This window comes from Sus scrofa, chromosome 9 (genome assembly GCF_054392235.1).
Source record: "Sus scrofa isolate SSC_HxYL_T2T_F1_AM1 chromosome 9, Sscrofa_HxYL_maternal_Yorkshire_Landrace_v2.0, whole genome shotgun sequence".
Lineage (NCBI taxonomy): Eukaryota > Metazoa > Chordata > Mammalia > Artiodactyla > Suidae > Sus > Sus scrofa.
The window spans coordinates 70492911-70508993 of record NC_139391.1 but is presented as its reverse complement, the minus strand read 5'-3'; the positions used below and the strand labels follow the sequence as shown (position 1 = coordinate 70508993).

The 16083-nt window shown below is 44.6% G+C and overlaps 1 protein-coding gene across 13 annotated transcripts in view; it reads left to right on the top strand.

Annotated features, from left to right (window-relative positions):
* The window catches only part of DSTYK (dual serine/threonine and tyrosine protein kinase), a 76675-nt gene extending 65703 nt beyond the window's left edge, over positions 1 to 10972 (top strand). For 12 of the 13 annotated variants that reach the window (XM_084976802.1, XM_084976806.1, XM_084976807.1 and 9 more), the window contains 6 exons: positions 37 to 193; positions 1086 to 1218; positions 2913 to 3026; positions 4911 to 5025; positions 7376 to 7510; positions 8203 to 10972. In XM_084976802.1, the coding sequence (XP_084832928.1) occupies positions 37 to 193; positions 1086 to 1218; positions 2913 to 3026; positions 4911 to 5025; positions 7376 to 7510; positions 8203 to 8390 (842 nt within the window). In that variant the 3' untranslated portion in view covers positions 8391 to 10972. Of the gene's footprint in view, positions 1 to 36; positions 194 to 1085; positions 1219 to 2912; positions 3027 to 4910; positions 5379 to 7207; positions 7511 to 8202 lie in introns of all 13 variants that reach the window. The other variant, XR_014815632.1, reaches the window with a different exon arrangement.
* The last annotated feature ends 5111 nt before the right edge of the window (positions 10973 to 16083 follow it).

Here is a 16083-nt window from a genome sequence, read left to right as displayed (position 1 = left end):
TCCCTCCTGCCTCATCTTTGTCTCTGTACCTTATAGGTAAACCTAAACTAGGACAGGAACTGGGCCGGGGCCAGTATGGTGTGGTGTACCTGTGTGACAACTGGGGGGGACACTTCCCTTGTGCCCTCAAGTCAGTTGTCCCTCCAGATGAGAAGCACTGGAATGACCTGGCTTTGGAGTTTCACTACATGAGGTAGGTTCTCGTCTCATTCGTCTTTGGGAAATGATCTAGAGAAGAAGTTAGAAGCCTTGTATAAATTCTGTACTGAGGAGTTCCCCTTGTGGCTCAGTGGTTAGCGAACCCGACTATATCCATGAGGACATGGGTTTGATCCCTGGCCTCGTTCAGTGGGTTAAGGATCCGGCGTTGCTGTGAGCTGTAGTGTAGGTCGCAGACTTGGCATAGATCTGGCATTGCTGTGACTGTGGCGTAGGCTGGCGGCTACAGCTCTGATTAGACCCCTAGTCTCGGAACCTCCATATGCCGTGGGTGTGGCCCTAAAAAGATGAAAAGACCAAAAAAAAAAAAAAAAAAAATCCATACTAAGAGTTATAGTATGCCTTGTCTCTCCATTCCTATGTCTCAAAGTGCTGTAGATCAGTGTTTCAGTGCCTTGCCCAAAAATGTGCTCTCTTCAAGGCCTTTGCTACCTTTGCCTGCCTTTTCCCCACCGTCTTGATTTCTCAGACCCATCCTTCCATTTGACTTTTCTCCTTAGTCCTTAAGGCCTATCTGTTTTTTGGTTTTGTTTTTGTTTTTTTTCCTTTGGCTGCACTCACAGCATGCAGAAGTTCCTGGGCCAGGGATTGAACTGGAGTTACAGCAGTAACCAGACTCACAGCTGTGACCCTGCCAGATTCTTAACCCACTTAAGACAGCAGGGAACTCCAAGGCCTATCAGTTTTGAGATTCCATGGTTCTCTGTCCTTGTTAGAGAGACCACTCTCTTCACCTTCTCTGTCCTGAGGTCTATTATCTCTGTGCCTGGACTAAGCGCTGTCTCATGATTATTTTTCCTTCGTGTGGCCTGCTGTGCAAGACAGCAGCACAACGCTGTAGCCCAGACCCTTCTGCTCCTCACCAGGTCTCTGCCGAAGCATGAGCGACTGGTGGATCTGCACGGTTCTGTCATCGACTACAACTATGGTGGCGGCTCCAGCATCGCTGTGCTGCTCATTATGGAGCGGCTGCACCGAGACCTGTACACCGGGCTGAAGGTGAGGTGGGCAAGGAGGGTGTGAGAGCCAACTAGCATGGGTCTCTATGGGTCTTCTCTGGTTTTTCCTCCTTCTTCTTTACTCACAGCATTGTTGGAATAATCAAGCTATATTACCTTTATTTCCAAAAAACCTAAAAAAAAAATTTCTCCACCTGTTTTTTGGCCCAGTTTATATCCATACCACTGCAGTTCCCCACTTTGTATCTCTCATGGTTGTGGTAAAAATCGGGACTGCACAGAAGAACAGAAAAGCTTCCTGTAACTCTGCCATTCCTTCTCTTTTTTTGCTCTCAATGAATAAAGCCAGTTTTTGTTGTCAACAAATACTTAGCAGTGACGGCTTTGTACAAAGCCCTGTATTAAGCACCATAAGGGGATAACCAAAAGTATTTCTCAGGGGCTTTTAAAAGAAATGTAGTCAGTGACTATTTCATGAACAGGTGGCTTTCAAGTTTGATAAGTACACCCTGATGGGTAAACTTTGAGCAGTTGGAAAGAAGAGGCCATACCAGAGGGAAGGAGTAGTAGAATGCCCAGAACATTTGAAGGACACTAGCTAGGTGGGAGCAGCTGGTTCATTTTGGGAATAGAGGGGAGATATGTGCGAAGAAATGTTGGGAACAAATTACAGAAGACAAAAATGTTAAGAATTTCCATGGAATTCAAATTCGGTCATAAACAATGAGAAGCTATTGAAAGATTCTGAATGAAAGTGAAATACTCTTGGTTGGATGTTGAGTTCCCCTCATCTAAAACAGCCAGCAAGCAGGAAGTAGAGAGGTTGCTTTTGTTCCCTGTCTTGGAGCTGGAAAAACTAACCCTGGGGATATTAGAGAGGTTCCCTTCTCATAGGTGCCTCTTGTACCAGTGTCCTTATGAACTGACAAAGTAAGACAAGAATCCTTAGACATACTTGCACGGTGTTCCCTGGTAGCTCAGCAGGTTAAGGATCCGGTGTTGTCACTGCCGTGGCGCACATTTGATCCCTAGCCTGGGAACTTTCACATGTCTCAAATGTGACCAAAAGAAAAGAAAAACAGCTTATAGGAGCCATGAGAAAACAATATGATGAAGGAAATGACTCTCCAAGTGGCTTTCTGTCTTCATTTCAGGGGAGTTAGGCCCCGCACTGTGTGATGCTTTTCCATAAGCAGCTTAGAGAACCAACTTGGGGCTTTTGGATGAGTGATGTAATGTTCTGTAGAATTCAAGAGAGCCCAAATTAGAGGCTTGGTAGAAGTAAGATGAGTGACTTTGGTATTTGAATCCATGAAACCAAACCTGGGCTAATAAGGCCTACAGAGCAATGGAAGTAAACCTGCTTGAGAGTCCCAGAAATACTCACTTTGAGCCTCCCAGGCAGTTGTGGAGTTTGTTCAGTGTTCAGGATGAGTGCACCTTTAGGCGTTTGGTTGCAGCTCTCCTTAGTCACTTTTGGGGATCATCCCACTGACCTGAGTGCTGCCCCCAAGGGATCTGATTTGGCCTTTAGAGCGTGCCCTTCCTTGCTGTGCCTGTTTCCTCTCCTGACTGCCTTCTTCTTCTCTTTTTCTCATCCACTTTTCTGCCCTGGTGCACCTTAGTGTGGTTAGTCTTCCAGTACCCTGCAGAAGGCGCTCTCTAGTTGGTGTAAGCAGGTGGGATTGAGGAGTTGTCTTGTTAGCGACAAGTAAGCCCTTTTGTCTCCCTAAGGCTGGGCTGACCCTGGAGACACGTTTGCAGATAGCACTAGATGTGGTGGAAGGAATCCGCTTCCTGCACAGCCAAGGACTTGTCCACCGTGATATCAAACTGAAAAATGTACTGGTAAGTGAGAGCTGTTTCCCCAGGATAACTCCCTGCCTCCGTGTGTAAGTGACCTTTGCAGGGAGCGTACACGTACCTTTAAGTTGGTCTTGGGAAAAGACTGGAGGGAAAGGAGTGCGGTTCACAGCAGAGGGGATAGATGGTGTTTTGGACTTGATGCTTAGGGAGGCGTTGCATCGTAGGCTTAGCTTATATTGCTTAAGGTTTTTTTCTCCCAACACTGGTAAAAAAGATTTTAATTTACGGAAAAGCTGAAAGAGTGGTACAATGAAGACCCATATACTCTTCACCCAGAGTCATATTCTCTCTCCTACCGAGTTTCCCTTTGTTTCTCTTTCCCTCTCTCTCTACACACACTTTTTTTTTTTTTTTTTTTTTTTTTTTTAACTGAGTTATGTGAAAGTAAGTTGCAGGTGAAACCACTCCTAAATTCTTCCGCTGGTATCTTCTAAAGAAAAGGACATTCTTCAACATAATTAAAATGCCATTATCACACCCAAGAAATTTAAATTGATACAATAATGATAGTTAATATACAGCCTATGTTAACATTTCCCACTTGGTCCAGACATGTCCAGCTGTCCCAATTATGGTCTGTTTGTTTGGTCCAAAATCCAGTCCAAAGATCATACAGTGCATTTTGTCGTATTTCCTTAGCCTCTTCTAATCCAGAATAGTCCTGCCTTTTTTTGCTTTTGTGACATTGATATTTTTGAGGATTCCAAGTCTTGTTATTGATTAGGGTTTGACAGAGATGCGGAATGAGGACTGAGATGGGTAAAAACACCTTAAAAGGTAAGAGAGTCATGAACCTACCAGTCCTGTTATCTAAATTATAAAGAATCTTTTGACATACTCCTCTTGCAAATATATTAGATTCTCATTAAAGTGTCTCTGGCAACACTTAAATGATTTATAAAGATGATGGCAATTTGGAGGGAAAGGAAGTATCTTCTTAAAATTATAGGCCAAAACCTAAGAGGCTTGTGAACAACCAAATAAGACATAATTTAAAAAAAAAAATTTGTTGAAGTATAGTTGATTTACAATGTTGTGTTAGTTTCTGGTATGCACAAGTGATTCCCTTATACATATATATTCCTCTTCACATTCTTTTCCATTAAATATAGTTTTCTGTGCTCTACAGTAGGACTTTGTTGTTTATTTTATACATAGTAGTTTGTATTTGCTAATCCCAAACTCCTAATTCGTCCCTACCCCACCCGTTTTCCTCTTTCATAACCATCAGTTTGTTTTCTATGTCTGTAAGTCTGTTTTATAAATAAGTTCATTTGTATCATATTTTAGATTCTGCATATAAGTGGTATAATATTTATCTTTGACTTCGTGTGATTACCTCTGGGTCTATCCATGTTGCTACAAATGGCATTATGTCATTATTTTTTTGTGGCTGAGTAGTATTCCATTGTGCATATGTACCACATCTTTATCCATTCACCTGAGACGTAGGTTTATTGTCTTGAACCTTAGGACAAGAAGCTAGAGGGAATTCAGGAACTCTCCTCAGTGACCAGAGGACTTCAACCTTCTTACTTAGCAGCCTTCTGCCCTGGGGTCTGGAGGTCGGAAGAGAATCAGGAACTGATGTATTTTCCTCAATGTCCTTCTTTCTTCCAAGATATGTGCCACGCACTATGCTAAGTGCTAGGGATGCAAAGATGAAAAAGACAGCCCTTGCCATATGGTTGCTTACAGTCTGGGGAGAAGAGAGTAATGGGAGTGAATCTGGAGACAGGGAGACTGGAGGCAGAATTGATTAGGTACCACTTTGAGGTCAATGCCTACTTTTGAGCTTGGGTCTGCAGCTGAGCACTATATGCGGGGCCAGGCACAGAGTGACTCTAAGCCCTGCTTTGTTGGCAGTTGGACAAGCAGGACCGGGCCAAGATCACTGACTTAGGATTCTGCAAGCCAGAGGCCATGATGTCAGGCAGCATTGTGGGGACACCAATCCATATGGCCCCTGAACTTTTCACAGGTAAGCTGTAGGGCAGGGGGTGGCGTGGGGAGGGCTGTGTATTTTAACCGACTCTACCTCTTGGGCCAAGTAGGATCTATAAGTACCAATGGCAGGTCAGGCACAGGCAAGGGAGAAACCAGAAGAGGGGAACCTAAGACAAGTAGGTGGAAAAGTACAGAGGTCAAGGGGCAAGAAAGAAAAGTGTAACCAGCAGTCACCAGCTACTCTTTTGGATGTCTCTCTAGGCTGTTAGTTCCATAATTGCCAGAGTCGACCAATTATTTAATCATAAAGTATTAATTGAGTAACTCCTATATAAGAATCGTCTTTTTTTTTTTTTTTTTTTTTTTTTGTCTTATAGGGCCACACCTGCAGCATATGGGGATTCCTAGGCTAGGGGTCCAATCAGAGCTGCAGCTTCTAGCCTACACCATAGCCACAGCAATGTCAAATCCGAGCCATGCCTGCAACCTACACCACAGCTCATGGCAACGCCGGATCCTTAACCCACTGAGTGAAGCCAGGGATTGAACCCGCAACCTCGTGGTTCCTAGTGGGATTTGTTTCTGCTGCACCACGATGGGAACTCCAAGAATCGTCCTTTATCATTAAAGAACTTACAGTAAACAGAGATATATTGAGAGATAAAATAATTTAGGAAGCAGTATAAGACAGCATGTAATCAAGTGCTACATAATATAATAATCTTGGTGTTCAGAAGAGAAACATTTGATGCTTTTGTGGTAGAGATAAGATTTTTTGGATAGAAATTGAGTCAGATCTGGAAAACAGAGTAAGTGGGGAGGAAACTCAGTATCTTTATTAAGTATATTCTTTAAGTTAGGCAGTGTGGGTATATTATATCATATGTTTTGTTCCATTTGATCCTCATGACAATTCTGTGATGCTATTGATGCATTTTTATGTCCATATCCTGGATAAAGTTAAGTTGAAGCCAGATTCATGAGGAAACCCACCTCAAAACACTGAGCTAGAAGTAATGAGGCTGGCATTGGAGCCTGGGTCTTTCTGTCTCTAGAGTCCAACCATGTTATGGAGTAAAGAAAATTCTGGAGACTGAGGAAGGGGAAATATGAGGAAAATTGCCAAATAGAAGTAAGCAAGACAAGAAAGAAATCCATTTGGGGAGGAGTTCCCATCGTGGCTCAGTGGTTAACAAATCCGACTATGACCCATGAGGTTGTGGTTCGATCCCTGGCCTTGCTCAGTGGGTTAAAGACCCGGCGTTGCCATGAGCTGTGGTGTAGGTTGCAGATGCGGCTCGGATCCCGCATTGCTGTGGCTCTGGTGTAGGCTGGCAGCTACGGATCTGATTCGACCCCTAGCCTGGGAACCTCCATATGCCCCAGGAGAGGCCCAAGAAATGGCAAAAAGACAAAAAAAAAAAAAAAAAAATTCTTCATGTTACCCTCTGCTCTAAAGCATAAATGACTCCTACTGCCCACTGAATCCAGACTCATCTATCTGATTTTAAAAATCTTTTTTTTTTTTTTTTGTCTTTTTGTCCTTTTTATGGCTACACCCCTGGCATATGGAGGTTCCCAGGCTAGGGGTCAAATCAGAGCTGTGGCCACCAGCCTACGCCAGAGCCACAGCAACGCGACCTACACCACAGTTCACAGCAACACCAGATCCTTAACCCACTGAGCAAGGCCAGGGATCGAACCCACAACCTCATGGTTCCTAGTCTGATTCGTTTCTGCTGTGCCATGACAGGAACTCCCTAAAAATCTTTATATTCTGGTCCCAACCTATCTACCCATCTGTGTTTCCCAACTTTATTTCCCTAACATGACCTTTCAGAATTAATCTTTTTGACTGTCCGGTTAAAATAAGGGTCCTACTTTCCTTCTCCTTTGTCAGGTTCCAGTCTTGACTCTCTTAATCTCTAGCTTTGCCCTCCCAGCGCCATAGTATTTGTTATTATGGGCATTATAAAGGTATCCTGTCTAACAGGTTTGTTATAAAAGATAATGGATGTTGGAGTTCCCGCTGTGGCTCAGCAGAAATGACTCTGACTAGTATCCATGAAGATGCAGGTTTGATCCCTGGCCTCACTCAGTGGATTAAGGATCCAGCATTGCCGTGAGCTGTGGTGTAGGTTGCAGAAGTAGCTCCGATCTGGCATTGCTGTGGCTGTGGTGTAGGCTGGCAGCTGCAGCTCCGATTTGACCCCTAGCCTGGGAACCTCCATATGCCATGGGTGTGGCCCTAAAAAAAAAAGAGAAAGATAATGGATGTTAAAGGCTTTAGAAAAAAATGTGTAAAGACCTCTGCAGACACAAGTTAGTGGTGATGCTGTTGATTCCCTCCCTGGCTCACTACTTGTCACCCTTTCCTGCTCTAGGGAAGTATGACAATTCTGTGGATGTCTACGCTTTTGGCATTCTTTTCTGGTATATCTGCTCAGGCTCTGTCAAGCTCCCCGAGGCATTTGAGAGGTGTACCAGCAAAGACCATCTCTGGAACAACGTGCGGAGAGGTAAGAGCCATGAGCCCCGCTTTGCCCTCTATCCTCTGGCAAGAGCAGACTGAGACCAGGCACTGCCACTGGGGCGTCCCATAACCCTCTCTGAGGGCCACTCCATGGCATACACATTTCCACATGAGGGAATCCAGAAAAGACATTTAGGTCAAACCCTTGCTTCCAGGCAGCGTGGTTCTGAACTCTCAGAACAGCTTTTTTTCTTTAGCAGTGTCCATGGTGGCTCAGTGGGTGAGGATTTGATATGGTCTTTGTGAGGATTCAGGTTCAACTCCTGCCCTTGCTCAGTGGGTTAAGGATCTGGTGTTGCCACAAGGTGCAGCATTGGTTGCAGATGCAGCTCAGGATCTGGTGTGGCTGTGGGTGTGGCGTAGACTGGCAGCTGTAGCTCTGATTTGACCCCCAGCCCAGGAACTTCCATATGCTGCAGGTGTGGCTGTTTTAAAAAAAAAAAAAAAAAAAAATGCTTTTTTCTTTAAAATTTCTAATTCTTCAGCATCCTATGCTAGCGCGTTCCAGTTTTTCATCGCTATTACTATTAGGTTCTAACCTAGTGTTTGCAGCCAAAGCTTACTGCATTTGTCAGCACTACCCAACTGGGTTATCAGCCTATGAGCTGATCGAGCCGCTTCATCGTGTTGCTCCCCTTCCCACTGCCTCTGGTCTTATTTCCATGCTCCTCTCTCCAGGGGCCCGTCCAGAACGCCTTCCAGTATTTGATGAGGAGTGCTGGCAGTTGATGGAAGCCTGCTGGGATAGTGACCCCTCTCAGAGGCCTCTCTTGGGCATTGTCCAGCCCATGCTCCAGGGCATCATGGACCGGCTCTGCAAGTCACATTCTGAGAGGCCAAACCGAGGACTCGATGATTCTACTTGAAAGCAAAGACTTTGCTCTTTCACTCCTGATTTCTTTCCTTCCCCTCACCTGTCGGCAGAAGAATTGGACATTGACTCATTCAAGAGAGCCCCTGAGGGGATTGATGCTTGCTGGGCAACCTGAGACCCTCCCAGGCAGAGATGACTCCTGGATGGTGAAGAGTTGGATGGCCCTTTGGAGCACATTCAGCAATTCACTGGGGCCCCCAAGCTATTCCTTTAGCCTAAAAAGCACTATAAATCTGTTCTGTATGAACTGTCAAGGAAGGTCTTGCATCGTCCCCCTTTCCAGCCGGTCTTTTCACTCCAGCTCTAATCAGGGCTCTGTGCTCCCATTGTGGAGCCCACATTCCTAACATTCTTTGGGCAGCTTAGTCCATACTCCCATTTACACATGGGGGGGTTAGGTTTTTTCCCACCCAGAGTCCCTTTTCAGTTTATTCCCCGGTGGCTTAGCCTGTTCTCAGACACAGTTCTCTAGCAGATTCCCCACATTTTTTGCCTGAACAGGGAGGGAGCAAGGGAAAGGCTAATGCTTAGCTAAGGGGGCGAGTAGCTGGGTTACCGTTCATTTTTTTTAAAAAGTATTCTGAGAAAAGATGCAAAAATATTCCCGAAAGTCCCCAGGCCAGCCAGAGTCCACATGTAGATATTTGGAAGTGTTATTTAAACACTCAGCAGGCTGAGTACAGGAATACATATGTATAACATGCATATACCTTGCTTTTGTTTTATAACATTGTCTGCTAATTTGGGGTTCGTGTTCCTTGGCACCCATTATTTAAGTGATGGGATGCCATAAAATGTACTGTATTGTATATTACTTGGGAAGACACTAGATATTCAAAGTCTGGCAGCACTTGGACTGGAGAGGGCTCAACAAGACCAAAGTCCTGAAATTTTTACCTCCTAGCTTTGGTTGTGTGTGCTCTCAAGTCATGAGGTGAGATGGTGGCTGGGGGACAAGGAAGGATGGGCCGAAAGAATTACCCTTACCGTGTATCCGTCCTTCTTCCCAACTTCATTAGAGCAGTTTACCCCAGCCTGAAAATGATCACCTGGCCATTTTTAATGTGCTTGAAGTCAGGTCACTTAAGTTGCTTCAGAACCAAGTGAGGGATCTTCCTGCGGAGCAATCAGAAGTGGTGGAGCCTGGGGCTCCAGAGCAGCTGCCCTTGTGCCTGGGGAGCCAGCGGCAAGGTCATTCAGGGTGGGTGGAGGAATGCTCTCTTTTGGGCGAGGTTTCCCCAGGCTAGCCCTGGTTCCCTTGATCCTCTGCAGAGTGGCTCACTGACTGAGCAAGCCTTTCACTTCTCTGGGAAGGAGACCTGTGCTGGTTCTTCCCAGACCAAAGAGTCACCTGTGACTCCATCAGTTTCAAGAGGACAGAGCCTAGGCAGTACCTTCTCCAAATTTTAACACTAAAATTCAAGGAAAGAGTGAAGGGAAAGCTACATTACGACCATGGATAGAAACAGGGGACAGGTGAAATTCTCAACAGTACCTGTTGTTGCTATCCAATGCGTTTTGGTTTTTTTGGGTTTTTTTTTTTTTTGCGTTTTTGCTTGAGCTGCCAAAGAGTTGTGGTCAAAGTGTTTTTTCCTGATCAGAGAAGTGGTTTGGGGTGGCAGGGCTGCAAAGTGATAACTGCACTGAATGACACTTTATTTGGGGGCTATTTAGCACTGAGAAGCCATGGGGGATTGGTGATTACAATAGCACTTTGGGGAACAGAGACTCCCTCTGACCTTGCTCTGGAGAGAAGGCATGTGTGGTATTCCATCTGACTAATCAGGGAAACTGCGAAGTCCCTATGTGTCAGAGTGAGATAAATGGCCCTTGAAGAGTCCATTGCTAAAAGAATAATTGCTTTCTTTGAGTTTTCAAAGCTTGATGTTTGAATTTGCTGGATCAAATAACCCACTCTTTCTTTAAAAGAAAAAAAAAAAGCTTTATCCTTTTAAATAAAAATAAGGGGATGGGGTGGGTGGGGGCTAGTGTGATGTTTCAATGAGTTGGGAGGGCGTGACCTTGAGAAACTTGTATTGCAGACTCCCTTGGGGAGTTTAAGTAGCACTACTGTTCTTGAAAGGGTTTTATTTTTACCTTCACCTGCTCTGCTAACATCCAGTCCAACTGGGCTGATTTGAAGAGACCACGTGTGAACACCTGACATTGGGGGACCACCTTGAAAAGGCGATTAATTGGTCTGAACAGCTTGTTGTCTTCTGTGTTTATGTAATGTTTTTGTTTGTTTTAAAGGACTAATGTTTATTATTCCAGTGTTAAGTGAAAGTGTAATATACTAAGTGTGTAGAATAAAAGTGCAATAACAAGAGAAAATAACTTTGGCACAAACTTCACTTCTTCCACTCTCTCCCTTCTTGTGCTACCTGTCTCTTTCCATAATATTGTTACAGCAGGACAGTGTTAATTGTGTGTATTTTTTAAGAGAGGCAACTATGGGTTCAGTCTTCATTTAGTGTAATTTTGAATGGCTAGGTTTGATTTTATATTGTGTATACTTGTCGGGATGCACAAATACCAGATGTGCTGTACAATAAAGATGACATTAACGTTTTAGGTCTGCATCTGTTTGCTTCTTGTTTTCCCTTACCTCCCTGCGTCCACAGGACACTCCCTGTTCCATTCCATTTCCCCTTTGCCTTAGAGGCCTTTAAATTTGCCTTAGAGATTGATGCTCCTCTCCCATGATCACTCTCAGAGATTGATGCTCCTCTCCCATGATCACTCTCGCTCTCCGTGTACTGGACATGACTGCTACCAGGGGCTGGGGCCGCGGAAGGGGAGGTAGAACAGCACAGAAGAGGGAGGCCAAGTAGAGTGATAACAATTTATTTTTCAGAGCCTCTCCTGGGCTCATACCCTTTCTGCCAGCCTCTTTTCAGCACAAACTTGCCACATTTTTTTTTTTTTTCTTTTAAGGCCGCACTCACAGCATATGGAAGTTCCCAGGCTAGGGGTTGAATTGGAGCTGTAGCCGTCTGCTTATACCACAGCCACAGCAGCGCAGGATCTGATCCGCGTCTGCGACCTATACCACAGCTCACAGCAAGGCCAGATCCTTAACCCACTGAGTGAGGCCAGGGATCAAACCCGCAACCTCATGGACGCTAGTCGGGTTCGTTAACCACTAAACCATGACTGGAACTCCCGCAAACTTGCCACATTCTGAACTCATGCACAAGCCTAGCTACTCTTTTTTACCTAAGAGAGAATGTGGGCATGGAATCTATATACAGGCCTATCTGCATTGGGAATATTTGAACTTTCTTTTTAGGCTCAGCCCGCTATTCAGATTTGCTTACTGGGCAGTGCCTGACAGACACCATCACAGGCTTCTGCCAGCAGAGCGGTGCTAGTAGCCACCACAGACCGTCAGCTCGAGCATGGCTTCTCCCAGAGGGTGTGTGTGTTTTGTTTTAGATTGCCATATTGATGCCAGAAAGATGTTGCTGGAATCCGGGTTCTTATTCACACAGCGGAAGAATGAACTTCACAAACACACAGGCAGCAAGCAAGCAAAGTCTTTATTTTAGGAAAGCAAACAGCTCCCAGGACAGCTGGGAGGGGGAGAAGAGCCCCCCCTATTGTCTTATAGGGGTTTGTATCCCTTAAAGATGGGGGGGTACCAACATGGGGTCCAGAAAGATGTGGTTTTCTCCCATTGGCCTTGCCCAGTTACCTTATCAGTCCTTGTCCAACAGGGGACTTAGGGGTGGAAATGTCCCATAAGTCTCATGGTTTCTTTGCCCTTCTCTTCCCGTAAACTGAGTCACAGGGGATTAGAGATTAAAATGTCCCTCTGGGCGTAGGTACACTCCCTGTGGGCCTGTGGGGATGTTACTCCCTGGAGCCCTTAAGCCACAAATGTCAATCAATAGCCCTATCAAAGAATGCATCGAAGCCCATGCTCCTGCACTGACTACCCAAGTTACTATTCTTCCTCAATAATCATGTTCCTATAGCTGCTTCACTTTTTGATCTAACTGCTTGTCATTTGATTGTAACACAGGTTTGGCCATGAGATGGCAGCACACCTTAAGCAGTTGTGTTTGTGAGTAAGTCTTAAAGGAGAAGCTGAAGTTGAATCTCTGGTTCTCGGCCTTCCAGTGTACACCAAAATCTATAATGTAGATAACCCTCTTACCCTTGTGAAGCCCTCCACTAACTCCAGTCACCCTTGATGGCTAAACATATCCCATCTTCATGCATAGACTCTACATGCTCCTACATCCTCAGAACGACTGAGTTCTCTTCCTCTCTTAGCATTATTATCTTAGAGGAAATACCTTGTGGTATACACATTTTTAGATTAGATCTGCTTTTTCAAGAACACAGCCCTTGGCAGGCTTGTCCTTAGGTAGAGCAACTGGGGTGGCCTTCCAAACTATGTTTGGGTGGGGCTCATAGGAGAGAGATCAAGGGTCTGAACATTATTAAATTCAACTTCGAATTTCTATCTAACAGGTTCCCGAGGAGTCAACAAAGTGCTAAGGCTGGGACCGCTTAGGGCACTTCTAGAGATAGCCTGCACCTTAATCTATCCTAAAGATAACATTTCAAATCAGTGGGGAAACAGACTGTATTATAAAACTAGCTATCTGTCTGAGAAAAAAATAGACTCAAATCACCATGCAAAGAAAGGTATATCAAAAATGTAAATGTTAAAAAAACTGAAAAGGAACTAGATAACAGCACACACATTATTTACTGTGTGCTCAGCACCATCCTAAATACTGCGCATATATGTTCACTCACTTAATCCTCACCACAGTCTCCACCCATTTTACTGGTGAGAAAACTAAGGCAGAGAGATTAAGGGTCATGCAACTGATAGGGACCAGAGCTAGGATCTGAGGCTAAGAAATCTGGCTCCGGGACCTCTACTTCTTACAGAGGACCACTGCACCGTGCTGCTGCCCTAGGAGGAAATGCATGGAACTATGTTCATTTATAGCTTGGGGGCAGGAAGACCTTTCTTCAATGTGATCAGGAGCCATAAAGATAAAAATGATAGAAATTATAAAGAACATATACAACAACCAAAGACACCAAAACTAAAATTAGACTAATCACTAATTTGGAGAGAATAATTGCAATACATAACTGATAGGAGTTCCCATCGCAGAGCAGCGGAAACGAATCCCCGAAGGAACGATGAGGTTGTGGGTTTGATCCCTGGCCTTGCTCAGTGGGTTAAGGATCCCTGGCCTTGCTCAGTGGGTTATGGTTCCTAGTCAGATTCGTTAACCACTGCGCCACGACGGGAACTCCAGGAATGACAGATTTCTATGTACTGACAAGAAAGACATTTATGCTATATCGAGTGAAAAAAATAATATATATAAGAATATATTTAGTATGATCCCCTTTTTGGTAAAAATCCCTTCCATTCTCCCATAAATTCTAAATTATCTGGAGGATCAGTCCATCTCTCTATATATGTACATAGAAAATATTTGTAAGGATACATACCAAACCGTTAACAGTGGTTTTCCTAGGGAAAGAACCTCAACCTTCAGTGTACTGAATTTCTATTACTAAATTGTTCATCTGCTATGAACATCTATTTTTCCTATAATTTAAAAAAATGAATGAGGAGTTCCAGTCATGGCTCAGCGGTTAAAAAACCTGCCTATATCTATGAAGTTCAGTAGCCTTGCTCCGTGGGTTAAGGATCTGGCATTGACAGGAGCTGTTGTGTAGGTTGCAGATAAGCTTGGATCTGAGAGTTGCTGTGACTGTGGTGTAGGCCGGCAGCTGCAGCTCCAATTCAACCCCTAGCCTGGGAACTTCCGCATGTCCTGGGTGCAGCCCTAAAAAGACACACACACACACAAAAGAAAGAAAAAGAAAAAAAGAAAGAGGAAGGAAGGAAGGGAAGAAAATGAATGAAATGACTAATTTAGGAGAAAGGAAATATGTATTGGAAAGACATTAGGGGCTCATAAAATCAACAGGAAACTCTAAGTTCAGGCTCACAGAATCAGTATGTAGGAACCCAAGCAGCTCTTCATGATGGCTGTGAAGAACCATCCTTACTTAGAGTAGTCGAAGTCATAAAACCAGTTTGAAATTAGAATGGTAGTTGCCAGGGGATGGGGAAGGGGGGTGGGGAGGTAATGTTTATAGGGTATAGAGTTTCAGTTTAACAAGATGCAAGGGGTTATGGACATGGGTGCTACCGATAGCTGCCCAACACTGTGAATGGTTTTAATACCACTGAACTGTACACTGAAAAATGGCTAAGATGGTCTATTTTATGTTATATGTATTTCACCACAATTTTTAAAAATGGGAAAAATGGAGTTCCCACTGTGGCACAATGGGATTGGCGGTGACTTGGGAGCACTAGCTCGGGACAGTGGGTTAAGGATCCAGTGCTGCTGCAGCTGCAGCTTGGGTGGCGACTGCAGCTCAGAGCTGATCCCTGCCCAGGAACTCCGTATGTTGTGGGGTGGCCAAAAATGAGAAAAAAAAAGGGGTGGGGGTCGGGGGAGGTGGGGGGAACTATCTTCACTCCTTAAGTGTCTGTAGCCAGGGAGAATTTTCTCAACTGGCCCAGCACAAGCCTCAGGCCCCAGGCCCTAGCTGTATTAGTTCAGACCGGGAAGGCTCTCCCCTCTCCAGATTTCATGGTAGGATGCAAGCACCTAAGTTTGCCTGCTCACTAAAACTGCACTCAGTGGAGGAGATGTAATTCCTGAAAGGTAATCCAAGACCAGTTAGAAGAGGGACCTGGATTCAGGACAGCCTGCGGTGACAGATGTCTGCTCTTAGGCTGTTTGACATCTACATCCACTCTGGCATGACTGGGATTCAAGGTTGTGAAAGAAGATTTCTAGATTGGAGCCTGTGCACAAAAGGTCACAAATCTGAAACGTTTTCTTTCTTTTTTTTGTTTTTTGGAATTTTAGGGCCGAGCCTGCGGCACATGGAAGTTCCCAGGCTAAGGGTTGAATTGGAGCTGTGGCTGACAACCTATGCCACAACCACAGCAATGCCAGATGCGAGCTACGTCTGCGACCTACACCACAGCTCGAGGCAATGCTGGATCTTAACCCACTGAGACAGGCCAGGGATTGAACCCGCATCCTCATGGATACTAGTCACGTTCATAACCAGCTGAGCCACAACGGGAACTCCTGGGAAGTTCATTTTTAAATCTCTGGACTGGAGTTCCTGCAGTGACACAGCAGGTTTATGATCTGGCTGGTCCCTGTGTTAATGATCCCTGCCTGGCCTGGTGCAATGGCTGCAGCTGCGGCTTGGGTCACAGCTCCAGCTTGGATTCGATCCCTGGTCCAGGAACTTCCATATGACATGGGAGTAGCCAAAAAAGAAAAAGAAAAAAAACCTTTTTTTAAATCTCTGGACTTTTTTTCATTGTAAGAAGACCCACTTGGCTTCTGTTTCCTTTCTTCTCCCTTCCTTGTTTTCTTGGCATGGCTTCCCAATGAGATTAATCAGAAAGATTCTCAAGCATCAAGCAATATGCTAAATCAGAGCCTTTTTAAAATTGAAGAATAATTGACTTATAATGTTGTGTTAGTTTCTTGTCTACAGAAAAGTGATTCAGTTATGTGTATGTGTGTGTGTGTATTCTTTTTCAGATTCTTTTCCATTATAGTTTATTACAAGGTATTGAATATACAGTTGGGCCTTATTGT